This window comes from Panthera leo, chromosome D4 (assembly GCF_018350215.1).
Source record: "Panthera leo isolate Ple1 chromosome D4, P.leo_Ple1_pat1.1, whole genome shotgun sequence".
In the NCBI taxonomy this organism is placed as follows: domain Eukaryota; kingdom Metazoa; phylum Chordata; class Mammalia; order Carnivora; family Felidae; genus Panthera; species Panthera leo.
Window position 1 is genome coordinate 953,935 of NC_056691.1, and position 20,999 is coordinate 974,933.

The window sequence follows — 20,999 nt, forward strand, 5'->3', positions numbered from 1 at the left end:
GTGTGCTCACCACTGCCGCGCGGCCACAGCAGGCTGGTGCCTCCCAACCGCGGCTCGGCCCACCCTGGCCCGATGCACCTGCAGGGAGCACCGGTCCACTCTGCACAGAGGACACAGGAGGGGAAATGGGGGGTTGGCCCCGAGAGGGACAGAAAGAGGAGGTGCTGCCTGCCAGGGCCCCCCAGGCCCTCCGCGCCCCAGAACCTGAGCACCAGGCGGCACTACCGAGGTGAAGCTGCACACGGCCTTTGTCCTTGATTGAAAGTTAACTCTCATCCTGTAAGACCACCCTTGGAAAGTGCACACCTCAGCGGCTTTAGTTTGCTCCCTGTTCACGGTTACCCAGACCCAGAGCACTTCCTCACTTTCCGTGAAGGACATGAAGTGCTTGCTCATCCGTCCACCGGAAGCGCCTCGCTCTCTGTCCTAAGTCACTTTGTTTGGGTGCAGGTGTTGCTCTAATATGTGTGGCACGGCCTGGCACAGCCACCTGGGGTGGAAGCCCCGGCCTGAAACCGGCCAGCTACCCGCAGGTTTGTACGGCAAGACCAACAGGCTAGAAGGCCGACCAGATTGCAGAAACAGAAGCAAGGGGCATGGCCCCCCACGGCCAGGGCCAACTCGGCCTTCCCAACCCAGAGTGACGTGTCTGTGGTGCGCCCCACCTGGGTGCCCAGGAGTCACGTCCCACCCTGCTCTGTCGCCAGGAACTATGATACAGCCTCCACTCATAAGCACCGGGGCCGACGAAGAGCACACGGGCCCCGTGGGCAGCCAGGTAAGGCGCACGCAGCCCACAAGCTGGCCCAGACGCCAGGTGGCAGGTGAGGGCGCCACGTGCTGATGCTGCAGGAACCCAACACCTCACTCTGGTTCCCACACAGACAGGGCACCTCCGCCTGGCCCACATCCGACTCCAAGGCTCAAACAAGCTCCAACTGGCCACCACACAGTGTGGTTTTCCCCAAAGTCAGCATCTTCTCCCAAGGAGCCTGTCAACAGCAGCCCTGATGACGGGCACAAGGTGCAGACACGTGGCCCCAACAGGGTGCAGCCCAAGTGGACAAGGTGGGGCACACGAGGACCCCCCCAGACCTCAGCTTTCTCGTCGGCAAAACAGGTGTGACAACGGGGCTGGCCTCTGAGCCCCCAGCCCATCTACCCAACATGCTCACACCTCAGCCCCCAGCTGCCCTGAGGAGAGTGTGGGAGCAGACACTGCCCTTCAGTGAGGAAAGTGCGCAAGGGCCCATGGAGGGCAGGCACGTGGGACTCACTCCAGCGAGATGGCAGTCCTCATGCGGACAGAGAAGCACCTTCGTCCTTCCAGCCAGGCCTCTGCCCACCCTCCCTGTCCACCCCAAGAGGGAGGGAGGCTCCCCAGGTGGATGTGTGTGGGGCGGGGGTGGGGGGACAGACGTGCCTGGAAGGTTCTAGACCAGGGGTGACACTCTAGGTCTGGGTGATGGGGGAGGAGGAGGAGCAAGGAGACAGAGACAGGAAGGAGCATCAGGAGAGGGACCCCAGGGACCAGCCTCACTTGGGTGCTTATGACAGCCAGACAGAGGGACACAAAGTAGTCCCACGGGTGGGGGCTCTCTCCTCCTGGCCCTCCACTGTACCTCCCACTGCCCTTCTCCCAGGGGTTCCTAGGGAGGTGCTGAGAGATGACCCAGCTGGACCCACCGTCTCAAGGCAGGCACTGAAGCTGGTCTGACCAGAGTCCTGGGATGGGCCAAGCAATGTGGCTTCTGCAGGGATGGGGCTGGTTCCAAAGCTCTGTTGTACACGTGGCAGTTGAGAGACCCACGGGACTAGATACCTTAGTGGAACTAACTGTATATAATACACTAGAACTGGGTTCCTAGTAAGCCGTGCCCACAGCTGCAGCCACCAGAAGAGCTGGCCCTGGGGAGGCAGGACGGGGCACGGCAGGTGCGCCTGCCTGGGCCCAGGAGGCACCTTCTCCTGGCTGTGCAGGGATCCCCAAAGTGCCTGGGCAGGTAAGGGTTTTCCTGTGAGACTGCAGAGGCCAGGGGAGGAGTGTTCACCGTGTGTGTGTGTGTGTGTGTGTGTGTGTGTGTGTGTGTGTGTGTGGCGGGGGGGGGGGGGGGGGGGGGAAGGGCGCCACCCCAGGGGCCAGTCGGGTCCAGCCCTGCTGCCCAGGAGGAATGTGCACTTCCCCATGGAGTCCAGTTCCTCATCCCGTGTGAGGCTCCACCCCTGCTGCCTCCTCCACATGCCCACGTCCCCTCCTCCGTCTCCAGGCTGTCTTCCATCCCCTGGTTTGGACCAGGTGTCCTCCCACCCCAGCACCCCCCACCTCCACCCCATGCTGAAGAGTCCACCCGGCACCTGGTGAGGCTGCTCTTGACCCACCGCCCATCTCAGCTCATGACCAATGCCTGGCCTCCTTCCAGCAGGCTCCTGGCAGCCTGGACGCCACCACAGCAATCAAGCCCTTTTGGCTCCCACCCTGGGTGGTGGGGGGGGCGGGCACAGAATTCTGCTGGGACATCTCTGTCATTTACTCCTGAGCCCAGACACACAGGGTCCACCAAGGCAGCAAGGACAGGGCCCACCAGGACAAAAAGACCACCTGAGCAGATGATGCTGACTCCTCTCCGACCCAGTCCTGCTTCTCAAGGGCAGCCCCCACCCCCTCCCCAGGGCAAATCTCTGGAAGGCCTCAGTGGGCACACAACCTGACTCTGCCTCCAGCCAACTGTGGCCACGCCCGACTCCCTGGGACTCTGCCTCTCCATCTGTAAGATGGGGCTCAAGATCATGTCCCAGGACAGAAGCTGGTTGGGCCTGTCCACACACTGTGCAGAGGTCAGAGGTCAGCACCCTAAAGCTGCCAGCCTGGTGACCCTGCTCCTTGCTTTCCCCACCTGTGAGATGAGGGAAGTATCTGGATGCCCACAGAGTCACTGAGAGAATGAGTTCTGGGGCAGCTGGAACCATCCCATGTGCAGAGTATGTTATACAGGTCACACGATAGTGGCCCCTGGACCCGCCTGGGAAGCTGGCAAGCCTAGGTGGACACCTAGGCTGACTGTCACAGGGGGGGTTTGGTCAGAGGGCACCGTGCAGCTGGCGCATCACTGCACCGGGATGGCAGCAGGACTGGGCACAGGAAGGCCCAGCTATTCTCGTGGCGGGGTGTCTGCCGGGGGACCCTGCACGACCCACACAGCCACATCACACCAAGGCAGGTGCAGGGCGGCACTTATCAGGGACGCCTGGCGCCGTGTTCTCCTAGTCCAGGAAGGAGCTTGGCACAGCAGCCTGGCAAAGGCCACAAGGCCAGGACCAGCAGAAGAGTGATGGAAGCAGGGTACAGAAGGGGCTGGCGGTGGCAGGGATGCTGCCTGGGGGCAGTGGGGACCTGTGGGGCAACAGGCAGGGCCCGGAGAGAAAGAGGCAGCTGCGAGTGTGTGGGGGTGGGGAGGGGCAGGCTTCCTCCCGAGGCCCCACCAAACCTGCTCTTGTGTGGGCCTGGCTGAGCTCATTTCCTGACGCCCAAAGCCAGGAGTCAGCAGGTCACCGGGGCTCTCCTGACAGCCCACGCAGGCCCTTCTGGAAGAGGAAAAGAGCAGCACCAGGCTGGCTGGGTAAGTGCCTGCACTGGCTGTTCTGGGCCAGGGGGCCTGGCCAGCAGTGAGGCCGAGACACCTCGGAGGTCAAATCCACACCCCCAGCGGCCCCTCCTCCCATCCCAAGCAGGGTAATCCGGTGGGAGGAAATGAAATCATGCACTCTGGCTCCACACAGCCGAGGATGGCCCGCCTCCCTGATCCAAGCCAGCCCCCCCCCGCCCCCCCCCCCCCCCCCCCCGGCCCACAGGCCTCTATGACCTCTGACCCCAAACCAGGGCGGGTGACTGCTCCCCACTGCTGCCAGGCCCTGAGCTCTGTCCCAAATCTCGGCAGAGTCCCCTCCAAGTCCTGTGGGATCCCGACTGCCCCCGTACCCTCGACTGTGGAACTCTGCACCGGCCACCACTCAGAACCGTCTGTCCATCTAGTCACCTGTCACTGCCACCCGCCCCCCCCTCGCCCGCCGCCTCCCCGCTCCGGTAAACAGAGGGCAGAGAGTAGGTCTCCCTGTGGCCCAGAGCGAGCAAGGCCCCTTCCCCTCCCGATGAGAACCCAGAGGTCCCAGTCTGGAGGACAGCAGCACAGCCCTCTACCTCCCTGCCCTCCCGTCTCTGCCGGGCTTGCTGGTTACCTCCTTCAGCTCCTGCGCCACGGACGCCAGGCGCTCGCTCTCCGACTGAGTGTTGGTGAGCACGTTCCGCAGCTGCTTCAGCTCCGTCTGCAGCTCCAGCACCTTGCGCACATAGTACTGCTCCTTGGAGGCCGACTCCTGGATCAGACTCTCCTCCCGGCTCTCGCCGTCCGCGGCTACCTTCTTGTGGTTCGTGTGCGCCTGTCCAAACGCCTGCACAGAGACCAGGTGCTCATAAAAGGGAGGCCAATGCCAGCTAGCCCTGCAGCCAGACACGCCGGTGTGCACACGCCGGACATCGGGGAAGGACACGATCAGACACAGTGGAAGCTGGACAGCGGCTGCTGGACACCTAAGGGCTACACGGGGCTGCAGGGCTACTGGTCAGGTGGGGACGGGGCCAGGGAGGAGCTAGGTGGGGGCTGATGGCCAAGTGGGGCCAGACTAGGGAAGGACCCGGGCCCAGTCGGGGGACTGGCTGGGGGCTCAGTGAGACGAGGTGGGGACGGGAACCCAGCCCCACTCCGTGCAGCAGTCTCCCTCAGAAGTCAGGCTGCTGACCCAGGGGCCAAGCAGAGAGATCCTGCTCTAGGCAGGTCTGAGGTCCACGCAGCGCTGCTCTGCCCCACTCTGACCCCTCTGTTCACCCATCCTGGGAGGGTGGAGCCCAGGCCGAGTGGTGGGACAGGAGCGTGAACCAGGATATTCAGAACCGGTGGACAGACCAGTACGTGTGCCCCAGTTGGGAGACCCCACCTGCCTGCCCAGAGCCTGGGTGGAAAGCTAGCTCAAAGTACCAGAGGGGAGAGAACACTGCCATCCCGACCCCCAGACCTAGGCAAGGAGGCTCTGCGCCCAGGCTCAGGGAGGAGCCCCCATGGGTGAGCGTAACCTGCCGTGGCCACAGCTGCCAGGACGCGATCCCTGCGTGTCCTCTCTGGTGGCCCCTTTCCCACTGGCCACCCCATGCAGAATCTTTGCAGGGCTCCTGGCTCGAGGAAGAAAAACAAAATCCATGGAAGGCTGCTGAGGAAGAAGGAAGTTGATGTCTCTGTTTCTTGAGAGAAACGGGGGCATTTTCACTTATTTGCTATTCTATACGAGGTGTAGGAATTCTGTCCAAGAAAACAATTGGGGAAATATGTATAAAGAAAAGGGTGTTAGTGAGCAAGACCGGTTCTGATCTAAAAACTGAAAATGTAAGAGCTGGCAGGGGATGGGCTAGACGAGGTGGGGACTGGTTGGGAGAACTGCTCTCCTTCCAGAGGACGGGGTCTTGCTCATCTGTCCCCAGCCGCCAACACAGCCTGCTCTGGCAAGAGGCGTGTCTTTTCAAACCAAATCAGCTCCGCTCTGTCCTTTCTGATGCTGTCCTCCTGCAGTCCAGTCCCAGGGAAAGAGGAGACAAATCACAGATTCTTGTCCATCCCGGGTGGACAGGACATGGCCCATCCTGGGTGGCAGTCCCAACCCCCAGCCGCACAGCCGTCCTGGGTGTGCCAGAACCTGCCAGGCTTCTCACAGGGCAGGTGCCCTGGAAAGCACCTGGAAAGCCCTGGAAAGAGCTGAGGGGTCTCTCCAACTTCCAGACAAGCCTAAGGGGGTGACCTGGGCAGAACACTCGTGACCCTCAAGCTGGAGCGTGGACATCTCACCAGGCGTTGAAGCGACCTCAGAGGCCGTCCCGAGGCAAGACGGCTACATGCTATGACACACGCAGGCGTGAGCACACTCACGTCCAGGCCTGCCGGCCTTGGCCCAGATGTTCGCCTCTGTCTAGCCCTCACCCTGCCCAGGAGCACAGAGGTGGCTTTTCAGAGACAACAGGGCTGGAGGCTTACACCTCCTGCTGAGCTAGTAAGACAGTAACAGGACTGGGTCTGGCTCCCATGTGCAAAAGCTACAATAACTGAGACCTTTATGTGACTAAGCGATAATTTTCAAGTCACTGGACATCAGGCAGTGAGACACAGGTGATCTCCATGACAGCCCCCCTCCCCCCCCCCCCAACCAGGGGAACCCTGACCATGGTGCAGAGAGACAGTGGCAGGTGGGCCAGACAACCTGGGGTCAGGTGGTGCTACAGGACAACGGACAAGGCAGCAAGGTGGCAGACCTGCGGACAGAGGGGACAATCAGTGCACAGCTGTGAAACAGCCACCAGGTGGGCCATGCAGAGGGACAGATGGAACAATCCCACTGCTCCCCCAGGCTGAAAGCAGCACGCTTCCAGCAACCACAGGGGAGCCCTAAGCCACCGGGGCAAGCAGGGGGAGCACCTACAGGGACCAGTGGAGCTGGGGAGTGCTTTCTGGGCCTGAACAACGAGGCAGGGGGCACGCAGGAACAACAGCACCATCTCCCAGCTCTGAGAAACTGGCAGCGAGAGGGAAGGGAAACTGGTCCGTGGCGATGAGAGTCAGGCTGTCGCCTGGCAGACTGATTTCTACAGGCTCAGGAAGCAGACCAAACGCTGTGGAGCAGGGACTCCGAAGACGCAGAGGATGGAATTACAAAGCGTGACGTTAAGGGGGCACTGGATGGGATCACCAGCAGAAGATAAGATTAGGAAACTTGAAGAAACAGCAGTGACACACACAGAAAAAGAAAAACTAAAAAAATAAAGAGCACATGAGTGAGCGGGGGGACAACTTCAAGGAGCTTCACACACGGGCAACTAGAGTCCCCAGGGGACCGAAAGGGGTGAGGATAAAAGTACCTGAAACAAAATAATGGCTGAAAAATTCCCAAATCTGACAGAAACTACAAATCTACAGACAGTAGCAGCCCACTGCCCCTGAGCACAAGCGAAATGAAAAAAGCTACACCGAAGCACATCACAAAACTCTTCAAAGCTAGTGGTGCAGAGAAAACACTAAAATCACCTGGAGGGAGAAGACATGCTTCAGCTCATAAAGAAGCACACAAGATGACAACAGATTTCTCGGACAAGCTGGGAGATGGAGGAACGTCTCGACACAACAAAACAAAACAAACCTATTAACAAAGAGCTACACCCGGTGGAAACTTCACAAACAGAGGTGAAATGAGACTTCAGACAGACAAGTGCTGAATTTATCACCAGCAGACTTGCATTACAAAGACGTTAAATTAAACCCTTCAGGCAGAAGAAAAACAATACCAGATGGAAATCTAGATTTAGGAGAAGGAAGTGCAAGTGCCAGAAATGATAAGTATGGAATAAATACAAAAGGTTTGTCTTATTATTTAAGTCCCTTTAAGAGACAATTAACTGGAGACTCAATGCAACCCCTATCAAGATTCCAATGGCCTTTTTTGCAGAAATGGAAATTCATATGAGATTGCAAGGGGCCCAGAATAGCTAAAACAATACTGAAAACAAAGCAGGAAGACTCAAATTCCCTATTTCAAAACTTAATATAATGCTACAGTGATCAAGAGAGCGTGGTACTGGCATAAGATAGACAACACAGACCAATGGAACAGAAGAGTCCAGAAATAAACCCTCGCATATGTGGTCAATTGATTTTTGACAAATGTACAGAGATAATTCAGTGATGAAAGAATCGTTTTCCAACAAAATGGCACCGGGACAAATGGACATCCGCATGCAAAGAATGAAGCTGAACCCCCACCTCACATCATATACACAATTAACTCAACATGGATCAGAGACCTAAATGTAAGAACTCAAACTACAACTCTCAGAAGAAAAAACAGGGATAAATCTTCATGACCTTGTTGGCAACAGGTTCTTAACCTGTGACACCATAAGCATGAGCAAAAATAACAAAAACCAGATAAATTGGACTTCGTAAAAATTAAAACATTTGTGTATCAAAGAACGCCATCAAGTGAAAAGACGACCTACATGACAGGAGAAAATACTTTCAAATCTTTTATCTGATAGGCTGTAATGTCTAGAATGTATAAAGAACTCCTGTAACTCAACAATAAGAAGACAAACAACCCAATTTAAAAATGGACAAAGGATCTGAACAGACATTTCTCCAAAGAAAACAAACAAGCAACCAGCAAGTTCACGAGAAGATGCTCCACGTCAGTAGACATGGGGGAAATGGAGTCAAAACCACAAGGAGATAGCACCTCACACCCACTAGGATAGCTGTAATAATAAAAACAAGGGGATGGGGGGAACAAGCGTTAGCAAAAATATGAAAACATCGGACCCCTCATGCATTGCATTGCTGGAGGGAATATAAAATGGCGCGGCTGTGGAAAACAGCCTGGCAGATCCTTGAAAAGTTAAACATGGAGTACCATATGGTCCTGCAATTCCACTCCTGGGTACAGACCCAGGAAAAATGAAAAATACATCCATACCACAACTTGAACACTAATTTTTGTAATAGCCAAAAAGTGGAAACAACCCAAATGTCCACCAATTGATAAATGGATAAATAAAATGTGGTCTACCTACACAATGAAGTGTTACTTGGTAATAAAAAGAAATGAATTACTGACATGTGGTGTAATACACATAGACCTTGAAATATTCTGCTTCATGAAAAAGGCCAGTCACAAAGGACCACATATTGTAGGATTCCCTTTACATGAGATGTCTCAATGGGCAAATCTATAGAAGACTGCAAGCGGACGGGCGGTCACCCAGGGCTGGGGGTGGGGCTGGGAGGCCAGAGGGGTGATGGCTAAGGTTCCTGGTACCTTTTTGGGCTAGTGAAGATGTTCTAAAATTGGTTTTATGTAGATGCACAAGTCTATGAAAACACTAGAAGCCACTGAACTGTACATTTTTAAGTAATCTCTACACCCAGCATGGGGCTCAAATCCACAACCCTGAGATCAAGAGTGACAAGGTCCACTGACTGAACCAGCCCAGAGTCCCTGAACTGTACAATTTAAATGAGTTAATTTCATGGTATGTGAATTATACAAATAAATAAAGCTGTTAAAATAAACTTGTTTACAAAAGTTAGAGGCTAGAAAAAGATAAACTATGCTAATAGTCATCAAAAGAAAGCTGGAATGCTCCATTAATATTAGATAAAGTAGATTTCACTGTAAAGAATATTACCAGGAACAGAGGGTCGTTTCACAATAATGAGGTTACTTTTCAAAGAAACCATAATTCCAAATATATACATCTAATAACAGAGCCTCAAAATATATGAAGCAAAAACTGATAGAACTACAAGAAAAAACAAATCCTAATTTTAGCTGGAAGACTCCAAGGCTGTCTCTCAGCGATTCACACACTCAGAAGACGGAGCGTGGGCATGGACACAGAAGACACAGACAACACTACGGACTAACCCGACCCAATGGACGTGTGTGGGGCCCCCCCAAAGCAGCAGCACACACGTTCTTTTCAGGGACACGTGGAAGGGACACGTAGCCAGACAGACCATATTCTGGGCCACACAAAGAAAAGGCTCTGCCCACAGGGACTTACATGAGAAGTCAGTAACAGAAAGATAGGTTTAGAAAATCTCTAAATATTTGGCAACGAAATAACACACTTCTAAATAATGCATGGGTCAAAGATGAAATCAGAAAGGAAATACTTTCTAAGTATTTTTCTAGCTGAATAAAAGTGACACCAACATGAGAATTTGTGGGATGCCACGAAAGCAAGTACTTACGAGGATATTTATAGCACTAAATGACCACTCAGAAAAAAAAGAACAATCCGATCAGTAACCTTAGCTTCCGTCTCAAAAATGAGACCAGGTGCTGCATGTGAAGCTGAAGGCGTAGCTGACAGCCCTGTAGTGTTAAGCTGGTAGGAGCCCGGTGCTCAAACCAGCTTACCACGCTGGCTTCCCTCCAAGGCTTGCCCAAATGGCCCCCAGGAGGAGGCCGAGGGATGAAGGCTTTTGAGTCCTGCCTGATGGCTGCCCCGGTCCTACCTCCATGCCCTAGTAGTTCTGGTTCCCTTGGACTGAAGACAGACCCCATAAACCCCGTGGAGCGTGGCTTTGCACCCTCCATACAGGCTGTGCACGCCTTAGGAGAGGGCTGTTCTCGTTCTCGTGTATGGTGGGTGTTTGGGCCCTGTGCCTCTGATGAGAGTTCAGCCAGTCACGTGGTCTCCCTTCTCAGACAGGGCTTGTGTATTTATTCAGACCTTCAACAAACACTGGACACAGCATGGGTAGGGGACTGAGTCACACCCTGCCTAAAATCTTTGTAGGGGGTGGGTGTGATTCGAACAACCAACTACTCAGGAAAACAGTAGGTGCTAACACTAAGTACATGCCCATTCCTGGACCCTCAATTCCCACTCGTACTGGAGAGAAATACTTGTGTGTATGAAAAGATACGTTTATAGGAGCATAATTTACAAAAGCCCCAAACCAGACAGTTCCCAGAGGTCTATCAACAGAAGGAAAAGCTGTGATCCAGTCCGGCACCTGATGGAATACCACACAGCAATGACGAATACCCCACCGTTACACAGACCAGAGAGCTGAATCTCACAGAACGCTGGAAGCAGTCAGACACGAGAGACTATATGCTGTGTGATTCCATCGACACACACAGCTCCAAGAATAAGGAACATGAACCTATGCTGGGAGCAGTCAGGGCTGAGGGGGCCTCTGGTTGGGATGGGTCCTCCAGGAAGGCCTGTGGTGCTGGCCGTGTTCCGACTCTTGATCTGGATGCTTTTTATGTGGGTGTCATTTCCCCTCAGTAGAAAAAACAAAAACTAGAATAAGAGCAAATGAAATCCAAAGAAAATAATAATGATCAGAGTAGAAATTAATGAAATAAGAAAATATAAAGAAAAATCGATTAAATCAAAAGCAAGTTCTTTGAAAAGGTCAAACTGATAAACCTCTAGCCAGACTAATGGGGGTGGGGGAGGGGGGGGGAAGGACAACAGACAAGAATTACCAATATCACGAGTGGACAGTGACAGCACTACAAATACTAAAAATAATAACAGGGGATATCATTAACAGCTTTACACCATAAATCTGACAACTTAGTTGAAATTGACAAATTCCTTGAAAGACAAACCACCAAAGCCCACTCAAGAAGAAATAGATAGTCTGGATAGACCTGTATCGAAGCCACTGAATGTACATTTAAAAACCCAACAGAGAATATTCACTGCCCAGATGGTTTCCTGATAAACTCTTACTGCACATTTAAGGGAGAAATAGATCCTACTGTACACAAACTATTCCAGAAAACTGAAAAGGAGGGAATACTTTCTAACTTATTTTATGAGACCAGCATCACCCTGTAACCAAAACCAAACACAATACTGAAAAGATGTAGGAAAATGATGTGACAAAATTCAACATCTATCCCTGATAAAACACTTATCAAACAGAAGGGACCTTTCTCAGCCTGATAAAGGGCATCGTTCAAACACCTTACAGCTGACATTTAATGGTGAGAAATGGGTCTCCCCACTTCTGTTCAACAATGTACTGGGGTTGCCATCCTACGATGCAATAAAGCAAGAAAGATCAAAAGCAGTCAGACTGGAAAGGAGGAAGTAGAACTATCTTTATTCGCATATCACATGACAGTCTACACTGAAAGTCCAAAAGAATCTACAAAGAGTTCTCTAGTGAGAGTAAGTGAGTTTAGCCAGGTTGCAAGACACAAGATCAATGTACCGAAATCAAACACTTCTACATAGGAGGAATGAACAATCAGAAAGCAAATATTTTAAAAATGTTACTTACAATAGCAACAAAAATATGAAATGCTTAAATCTGACAGAAGATGCACAAGACATACACTAACAGCCACAAGATACTGCTGAGAGAATTAAATAAACAAACATTCATCAGCCAGAAGACTCAATATTGTTAATGTTAACAACACTCTTACCATTGTTAAGATGTCATTCCTCCACAAATTCTTTCAATTCATCACAATGCCAATCTAAATCCCAACATTTCTGGTAGAAAGTGACCAGTGGATTCTAAAATTCCTATAGAAATTCAAAGGACCTAGAATAACCAGAATGACTTTGAAAAAGAAAAACAAAGTAGAAAGACCTGATCTCAGTACTTAGAAAGGCAACTCAGTGGCAAAGGGGCAATCTTGTAACAAACGGTGTTGGAATTAATGAATATCTATATGCCTTGCGGCATTATGAAAATTAATTTAATATGGATAATAAGCTTTGGGGTGCCTGGGTGGCTCATTCGGTTAAGCATCTGACTTCAGCTCAGGCCACAGTGAGTTTGAGCCCCACGTTGGACTCTCTGCTGTCCAACCGGAGCCTGCTTAGGGTCCTGTCCCTCTCTCTCTGCCCCTGCCCAGCTTGTGCTCTGTCTCTCCCTCAAAAATGAATAAACATTTATTTTTTTTTTTTTAATTTTTTTTAAACGTTTATTTTATTTTTGAGACAGAGAGAGACAAAGCATGAACGGGGGAGGGTCAGAGAGAGGGAAATACAGAATCTGAAACAGGCTCCAGGCTCTAAGCTGTCAGCACAGAGCCCGACGCGGGGCTCGAACTCACGGACCACGAGATCATGACCTGAGCCGAAGTCGGCCGCTTAACCGACTGAGCCACCCGGGCGCCCCAGAAAAAAAAAACGAATAAACATTTAAAAAAAAAGAGATGGTCTCTCTCTGTCCCCCTCTCTTGTGGCATGCTGTCTCTCGAAACTAAAAATAAGTTTTTTTGAATTTTTTTTTAAAGAAAGAAGGTATAAACTTTCCAGGGGAAAATAAGAGAAAGTGTTTGTGACCTTGGACATGATCTATAAAAACAAACTGGTAATTTGGACTTCAAAACTAAGAACTTCTGCTGTTTGAAAGACAAGAGCAGGGTGGACCTCGAGGGCAGCAGGCAAAGTGAGGTCAATCAGACAGAAATACTGCACGATCTCTCTTATATGTGGAATCTAAGAAAAACCAAAAGCCATGCTCACAGATATAGAGAACAGATTAGTGGTTGCCCGACGCAAAAGATTGGAAATATGTCAAAGGGGGTTAAAAAAAAAAAAAAAAAGGAAATTAAAAGAAAGGTAATGCTATTGAATTTTTCTTAAGTTCTTTATTTAGAAACTGAATAATAGCATGGCAATCTAAACTCTATTTTCACATACTTTGGTGAGAAACATAAAGTACACGTGATTTTTGAAGACACTAGGAATCCATGTTATAGTGATCAGATTAAAAACAAACAAAAAAACACATTCTCAAACTGGATACGAGAAACGATACCAAAAGCCATGCTCACAGATATAGAGAACAGATTAGTGGTTGCCCGACGCAAAAGATTGGAAATATGTCAAAGGGGGTTAAAAAAAAAAAAAAAAAGGAAATTAAAAGAAAGGTAATGCTATTGAATTTTTCTTAAGTTCTTTATTTAGAAACTGAATAATAGCATGGCAATCTAAACTCTATTTTCACATACTTTGGTGAGAAACATAAAGTACACGTGATTTTTGAAGACACTAGGAATCCACGTTATAGTGATCAGATTAAAAACAAACAAAAAAACACATTCTCAAACTGGATACGAGAAACGATACCCAGACAAAATCCAGCTACGTTCTACCGATGACACATATATAAGACACACAAAAAATACTAATAAAAAAGCTGGCATACCCACATTAATGGCAGATAAAATGAGACTCCCAGACAAAAAGCAATGCCAGGAATAGAGTCAAAAAATAATGATAAAATGAGTAATTCACCGAAAAAAGTTTTTAAACCAGGAAACTTTTTAAAATTGTAGTGAAATACACACAACACAAAATTTACCATCTTCACTGTTTTTAAGTGTATAGTTCAGTAGTGTTAGCTACATTCACACTGTTGTGTAACAAATCTCCAGAACTCTCTTCATTAAAAAAAAAAAAAAAAAAAAAGGACAATAAAAAGACAAGGCGTAGACTGAAAGAAAATCTACACAAATCACAATCTGACAAAGGATTTACAGCCCAAATAAAATAGAAGAGCTCTCTAAACTCAGAAAGAGACACAACCTCATAAAACATGGGCAAAAGAACTGACCAGATACCTCCCCCGAGAAGACACGTGTGTGGGAAAGAATCACACGAAAAAATGCTCAGCGTGGAAACTCCTGCCTGCTGGCAGGGAACGGAAAACGGCACAGCGGCTCTGGAAGTAATCTGGCAGATTCCTGGAGTCACACATTCACTCGAAATGAGGCAGGGCCATGCACTCCTAGGTATTCCTCCCAGACTCACTCCTGCAGGAGTATCTGTAACAGCCGCGAAAATCCTAAGGGGACACCTCGGGAAACCTCGGGGAAATGGCGTGGGGAGGCCGGCAGGGGGAGCTCCCGGGCCCCACCACGCTTTGAATCCGAACCGTTCCCTCAATGACCAGAAAGCTGTCTACAAGCATCTACCCCAACCTGGAGCACCGGAACCTAGGAGACCCCGTCGCGGTGCTCACTGCCCAGCTCACAGGCTGAGAGGCTGAGGGTCTGAGACGCCACTGAGCCCACCCACTGGAATTTCTTCTGACCAAAGCACCCCACCCCCACCCGGCGCCCCCTCTAAGCCTGCCTCCCCGTCCCTAGAAGCATGCAGAGCAGCAGCGTCCGCCACCTGACGGTGGTGCCCAGCTGTGGGCACGCTTGTCCCCGAGGCCTTGGCTGCTCTACCACGCACCTGCCAGGCCAGTGTCCACCTGGGGGCCCCCAAGCTTCTCTGGCTGCTTGGAGGAAGGAAGAGGACGCCCTCCCGGACCCTGGGACGCTCGTCAGGGCTTCAAGGTAGTGGCCACAGTGCTGTTGTGATGTCCCCCCAGGGGCTGGCCCGCCCACTCCTCTACAGCCGCCCAGGCCTGGTGAGCCCCAACATGGCCCGGCAAGTCCAGGCAAGGCCAGCCTTACTCTAGGTTCACCCCGCCCACGTGGACACCGCACAAATACCTGCAGTCCGGGCCAGACCTGGGTGGGGTGGGGGGGGGGGAGGGGAAGATTGGGTCTGCCGAATGGGAAGGGAGCCCCCAGGGCAAGCTCCAGGCCAGGAAGGGGAGTCACAGGGCTGGGGCAGAGGGGCCCGCAGCTGAGGAGCAGCGGGCGTGAGCACAGGCTGGGCGGGACTGGGTCCCAGGCCTGGTGCAAGGGCTCGCGGCAGGGGGGGCCCCTGGGAGGAGAGCGCTGCCGGGAAGGGGGGGGTGGGGGTCAGGCCCAGGGCTTCCCCGGGGGGGCTGCTGGGTGGTGACAGTCCAGGGTAATGGGGAAGACCTGGGACCAGCGTGCCTGCGGGGTCTCCCCCACTCTCGTGTCTCCCTGAAGGGACCAAGGGGACAGGGTGGGGGACAGGGCAGATCCCTGTCACGAGGCTCCGGTTCTGCTCAGACCTTCCTCCCTCGCCAGGCCCATGATCACACCACCCCCAGGGCCCCGCAGCCTCCCCCAACCTGGATGTGAACAGACGGTGTGGCGTGTGTAATTCGGTGCACACTCACACTCACAACACCCTCAATTACACACGGTCACATACACACACACCTCACACACACACCTCTGTTACACATCCTCACACACTCACACCCTAAATTGCACACGGTAACACACACACACACACACACACACACACACACCTCATACACCCTTACCCTCACACCCAAATTACACAGTCACACACACACACCTCACACACACATACACACAAACCCTAAATTACACATGGCCACACACCCTCACATATACACCCTCGATCACACACACTCTCAATCACACGATCCACACACTCTTCCGCGCGCGCACACACACACACACACACACACACACACACACACACACACCCTTGGTCTCTGTCATACCCTGGGTGTGGCAGCCTTCCTACTCCAGCCCCTCCAACCTGGCCTTGGTCTCTCCCAGGAGCCTTACCCACCCCTCCCCCAAGCACTAGGGGTGACTAGTGTTTGTTGGGGTGCCAGCCTATCCCTGGAGAAGGCAGGTTTGACTAGATCTGAGAATCCAGTGCCCCAGGCGGGGGTGGGGTCTGGGAGGTCTGGGCAAGAGGCCCAGGCCAAGCAAGCCCCAATCCAGGCGAGGGCACAATGAGCCACGGCAGGAGACGCTGCCCCACCGTGTCAGCAGAGCAGAGACACAGTGGGGAGCAGGAGAGGGAGGGGAGCACCCCTGAGGGCCCAGGAGGGTGGCCGCAGCCTGGACAAGGTGCTAGGAGTGGCATGGCCAGGACGTGGGCGCCTGCTGAGCAGGACACAGAGAGGATGGAGTGAGGGCCGGAACCAGCGGCAGGGGTGTGCTGGGCTGGAGACGGGAGAGCCGACCACAGACCACATGCAGGGGTGGGGTCTTGGCAGGGTGTGCTTCCCCAGGGGCTGGGACCCGGCACTGGGCAGGCGGCACCCCTCCCTCCTCAACAGGAACCAACATTTCTGACCAGTGTTAACACGCTGGGACCCCCCAACAGTGCCCACTCGCACGCGCGAGGTCCCAGATACCCAGCCCCCACCGGGTCCCCACCACCCCCATGAGGCTAAGCCGGACAGAGAAGCTAAGACAATGAGGGACAAGAAGTTCTGCTGACCACCTGAGAGGTCCCTTCCCCCTCCTCTCCCCCCCTCCCCGGGGATAGTGCACTGCAGCCTGGCCAGCCACACCTGCCCAAGCCTGTTGCAGGTCAAGTTGTCCTGGGACACACCCACCTCAACTGGAAAGCTGACGCAGTCCAGTAGGACGAGGCTGGGGCCACTGCCTTGAGTCCACAGGCATAGTAACTAGAGCTCAGAGAGGCTCCCTGGGTCCCAGGTCCACACACGGGTCAGCAACCCGGCAGGGACGGAGAGCCTGGTGCCCACGCGGAGTGTGCCTTTCCAGGCAAAAGGCTCCATCAGCCGCTCCCTGTCAGCCTCTCCCTAACCCATCCAGCTCAGGACACAGGCCCCTAGAGGAGACCAGGGCCCTGCAGAGGCCCCGGCCCTAGACCTGGTTCCACCCCTCTGGGTAAGCCGTCCACTGCAGGGACAAAAACGGGAGGGTGGGACAGGGGGGCAAAAGGAAGAGACCCCAGGCAGCTCCACTGGTGTTCTTGGGACCAAATCGGTATCAGTCAGGGCTCCTTCCCCACAGAACGTGTAGACACGTATGTAAGAGATTTATTCCAGAAGCCAAGACATCCCACGATCTGCTGTCTGTGAGCGGGAGAAGCAGGAAAGCCACTGGTGTCTGAAGGCCCGAACACCGGGGCACCCACGCACAAGGACAGAAGACAGACAGACGTCCCCGCTCGGGAAGAGGGAGAGAATTCACCCTTCCCACTTCTGTCCCAATGCACCAGAGGGACTGGCCCGCCCACACGGAATGAGTGCTAGTCCTTCCCAGAGACACACCCGTCTGTAGTCCAGCCAAAGTGACACATGAAATGAACCATCACACAGGCGTGGGGTCTGTGCCAGTGGCTCTCAGCTCTGTCCCGTGGGGCGAAGGAGGCCATAAACAACAAAGGAGCAAAACGCCATTTACAAGACCAGACTGACTGCCCGAGGTGGCCCTTGAGCAGCAGTCTGCTGACCGCTGGTCTGAGGTCAACACCTCCTCGCCATCCAGCATCCACTTTCTGTGGCTCGTTACGGAAAAACTGCAAGCGTGCGCCGGACAGGCTCGTCCTGGAGTCAAAGGACTGCATGCAGAGCAGGGACATGCATCGGGTCAGGCCTGGAAGGATGAGGGTGCTCCAGGTGGGGGAGGAGGAGCCCTGGACAAGAAGACCCCTCCTCCCTGGCCATGGCAGACCCTGGCACCCAACCAGTAGGACAGCAGGGATGAGCATGGCGGCGCCCACCGCCAAGGCCCCGTCCTGAGTCTGGGCGAGTGCCCCACCTCACTGAGCCCACCGCACACTGGGCTGTGCGCGACATGCCTCGCCTGGGGCTGGGCAGCTGGCAGGACCAGGCCCAGGAGAAACGGGGCCAGGACTAGCAGAGCAACCCTCAGGTGACTGCCCCTGCCCATGCGGTTGGCCAGTCCCTGTGGCCCCCAGAGGGCAGTACGTCTGTTCTGTGATGGCCTCCCTGTCTGCCCCAGAGATAGAAGCATCGTCAGCTGGTCGTCCACCCTGGCTCGCAGACGCTGACCCTTAGTTCCTGACACATGTGCACGGGGCCCCGAAGCAGATCCAAGTGCGGAGACTGGCAGGGCCCGGACCCCTGGGGAAGGCCCGCAGCAGCAGGGCAGGGGCGGGAGTGGGAAGCAGGCGGCCGGGTGGGGCTGCTCTGGAGGAGCTTCCTTCCCAGACCAGTTCCGCCGTCAAGGCAGCAGGCACAACACACACCAAGCCCAAGGAAACCAGATGAGCTGAGGCCCTGGCCCAGGAAGCAGTTTCCTCAGCGAAGCTGGGATGCGGTGTTGGATTCCCGGACCGACCCAGCCTTACCCACCTTCCCCCGAAGGGCTGCCAGCGTGCACCAGGACAGGAACATCCCAGGAGTTCCCAGGTCCTGCCTGTCTCACCCCCAAGACCCCCTTCCGGCATAGTTTTCGGGGCCCCCACAGCCAGCTGTGCCCCAGCTTGGGGACTCAGAAAGGCCAGAATCACTTCCTCGGTTCACCAATGGTCTCCAGCAGAATGGGGAGCCCCTAAGGCGTCTCTCACCTCTTTTCTGGTTCAAAATGGTGTCCTGCAGAGTGGCTTCTCAGAGCAAGTGTGCGCCACCAGCCCTCCCAGTGGCACCCTGCGTGTGGAGGGTCCACGCCCTTGGGAGCCACACGGAAGAAACAGCACCTCAAGTGCAAGCCAGCCTGCTGCAGTATGTGCTCAACAGATGTTGATGGACCGATAGATTCCCAGTCCAAACTGGTACAGGCAGGCTCCGGCACTCGGGCAAGTCTCAGGGGGTCTGCCGACACGGGGGTGAGACTCTGACACAGCCATTCGGCGTGGCCGGCTCCCCTGCAGAAGCCCGTCAGCCCCACAGAACCCAGCTCCCATGAGAGCCTCATTAAGTTCAAGACAGGGCTCAGGCCTGGGAACTGGATACAGATTCAAGCTCAATGACTTTATCATGGGATAAAGGTTTTACAGCATTAAGGGAGGAAGGAAAGTCTCCATCTCAGACTGACCAAACCTATCAACACTGAAATCACTGCCCCAAACTGCCTGGCACTAAATACTGAACACTGCAAGAGCGTGTCAACCAGACCAATGTGTAGAGACTGGGGGCACTCAGCGGTACGCAAGGGAATCAGAATCGCGGCAACGAAGAGAAGACGCACCAGCAGGACAAAGGGCACGATGTCCTTTCCAAGCCGAGCTTTTCCCTAAGGAGATGGCGTCACGGCAGGATGGGCTGACCTCACAGTGACCTGAACAGGGAAGGAGTTCCACACACATGTTGTACACCATGGCAGAGCAAAATAAAAACACACATTTCTCAAGTTCTCTGTAAATCTAAAACTGTTCTCAAAAAATCTATTTAAAGGTATGTTAGCATACACCCAAACACATGAAAATTGATCTCCTCAATAATATCTGCACCAAAGAGAGCACACAGAACAAACACCAGGAAACCAAGTCAACAATAGTCAGAAATACCTCCGATCAGGGCATGGGGATCGCTGCCAAAGCTGCACTATGCTGGGGTAGGGATGCACTAAAAATACACTTTAGTGATAAAAAGAAACTCAGAGACTCAACAAAGGAAACAGGCAAAAGTCTCAGAATGGGAAAGTGGTACAGCAAAATCCCAACAGCAAAATAAGAAAGCAAAAGCAACCAAGCTCGTGTATTTTCTCCGCCTGGTGATGGTTTCATCCAGGCCAGCGGTTTGCGTGGGGCACCGGTCTCCATGCCAGGAGGGCACAGGCCGGTGCCCCTGCACACCCCGGGGACGGTATGCTCCCTGTGGGTAGGGTCAGGGCTGGACCCCAGAGCCCCTCTGTCCCTACCAAAACTCCTTCATGGGGGCTGACATGCATGCACAAACTCAGAAGACCTTTGGAAAGAGCTGCACTTCACCACGAGGAGCATCCACTCGCCCCAGGAGCACAAAACCAGGGGCACCAACTCCATTCAGGTTTAAAACTACTGACTGGGCGTCTGCCAGGGATCAGCATAAGCAAGCACATCCAGTGAGCTGGCCAAACAGCGTGTCAAAAGGTGATCTACAGACGTTCCTGCCACAGACGACTGTGTGGGAAGGAAGGAAGCCGCCTGCACAAAGATGCTTCCACTAGGACCTGGCCTTGCCTCTCAACCAAAGCTCTACAAAAACGGACATGCTAGCTTTCCTTCTTAACGTCACCAAAAGAGCAACTGCAGCCACAGTAAACGCACCCAGACAGATCTAAAATGAGAGCTAACGTTAACCAAACGCAGAGCAAATTACTAAAAATGGACAAGCCCAGTGGTCTTGCCGCTTAGAAGGACAAAGGACGCTCTCACCACACTTCCCAGAGGCTAGAAGAAACAGGAGGAAAGGCGATGATGTCACCTATAAAATGCACTAAGTAACACCTCCATAAAGGTCACTTAGAGACCTACAATTCCCCCAAATGAAGTTGTTAAGCTTAAGAATACATAATAAAAACTATTTATAATCCCAACATCAAAAAAACATAACCCTTGAACACTATCTTAACTAGAAACACAAGACTCGGCCGAAGAAAAGAACCCGTCCCGGGCAGGAGGGTGAGCACCAGGAGTTCACGAAGAGCATGCGCGGTGCCGCAGAGGCGCCACCACCACGAGGAGCATGCGCGGTGCCGCAGAGGCACCGCCACCATCGTGAGGAGCATGCGCAGTGCCGCACAGAGCGGGAGGGAGCGGCCGCAGATCCTCTGGGGTCACTCCAGAGGAACGGTGACATTCGTTC

General features: G+C 53.3%; 1 protein-coding gene across 2 annotated transcripts in view; it reads right to left on the bottom strand.

Moving 5' to 3' along the window:
- Positions 1-20,999, bottom strand: part of BICD2 (BICD cargo adaptor 2) — a 45,944-nt gene that overhangs the window by 9,975 nt on the left and 14,970 nt on the right. For both annotated transcript variants that reach the window (XM_042912532.1, XM_042912531.1), the window contains exon 2: positions 4,234-4,446. In XM_042912532.1, the coding sequence (XP_042768466.1) occupies positions 4,234-4,446 (213 nt within the window). The remainder of the gene's footprint in view (positions 1-4,233; positions 4,447-20,999) is intronic.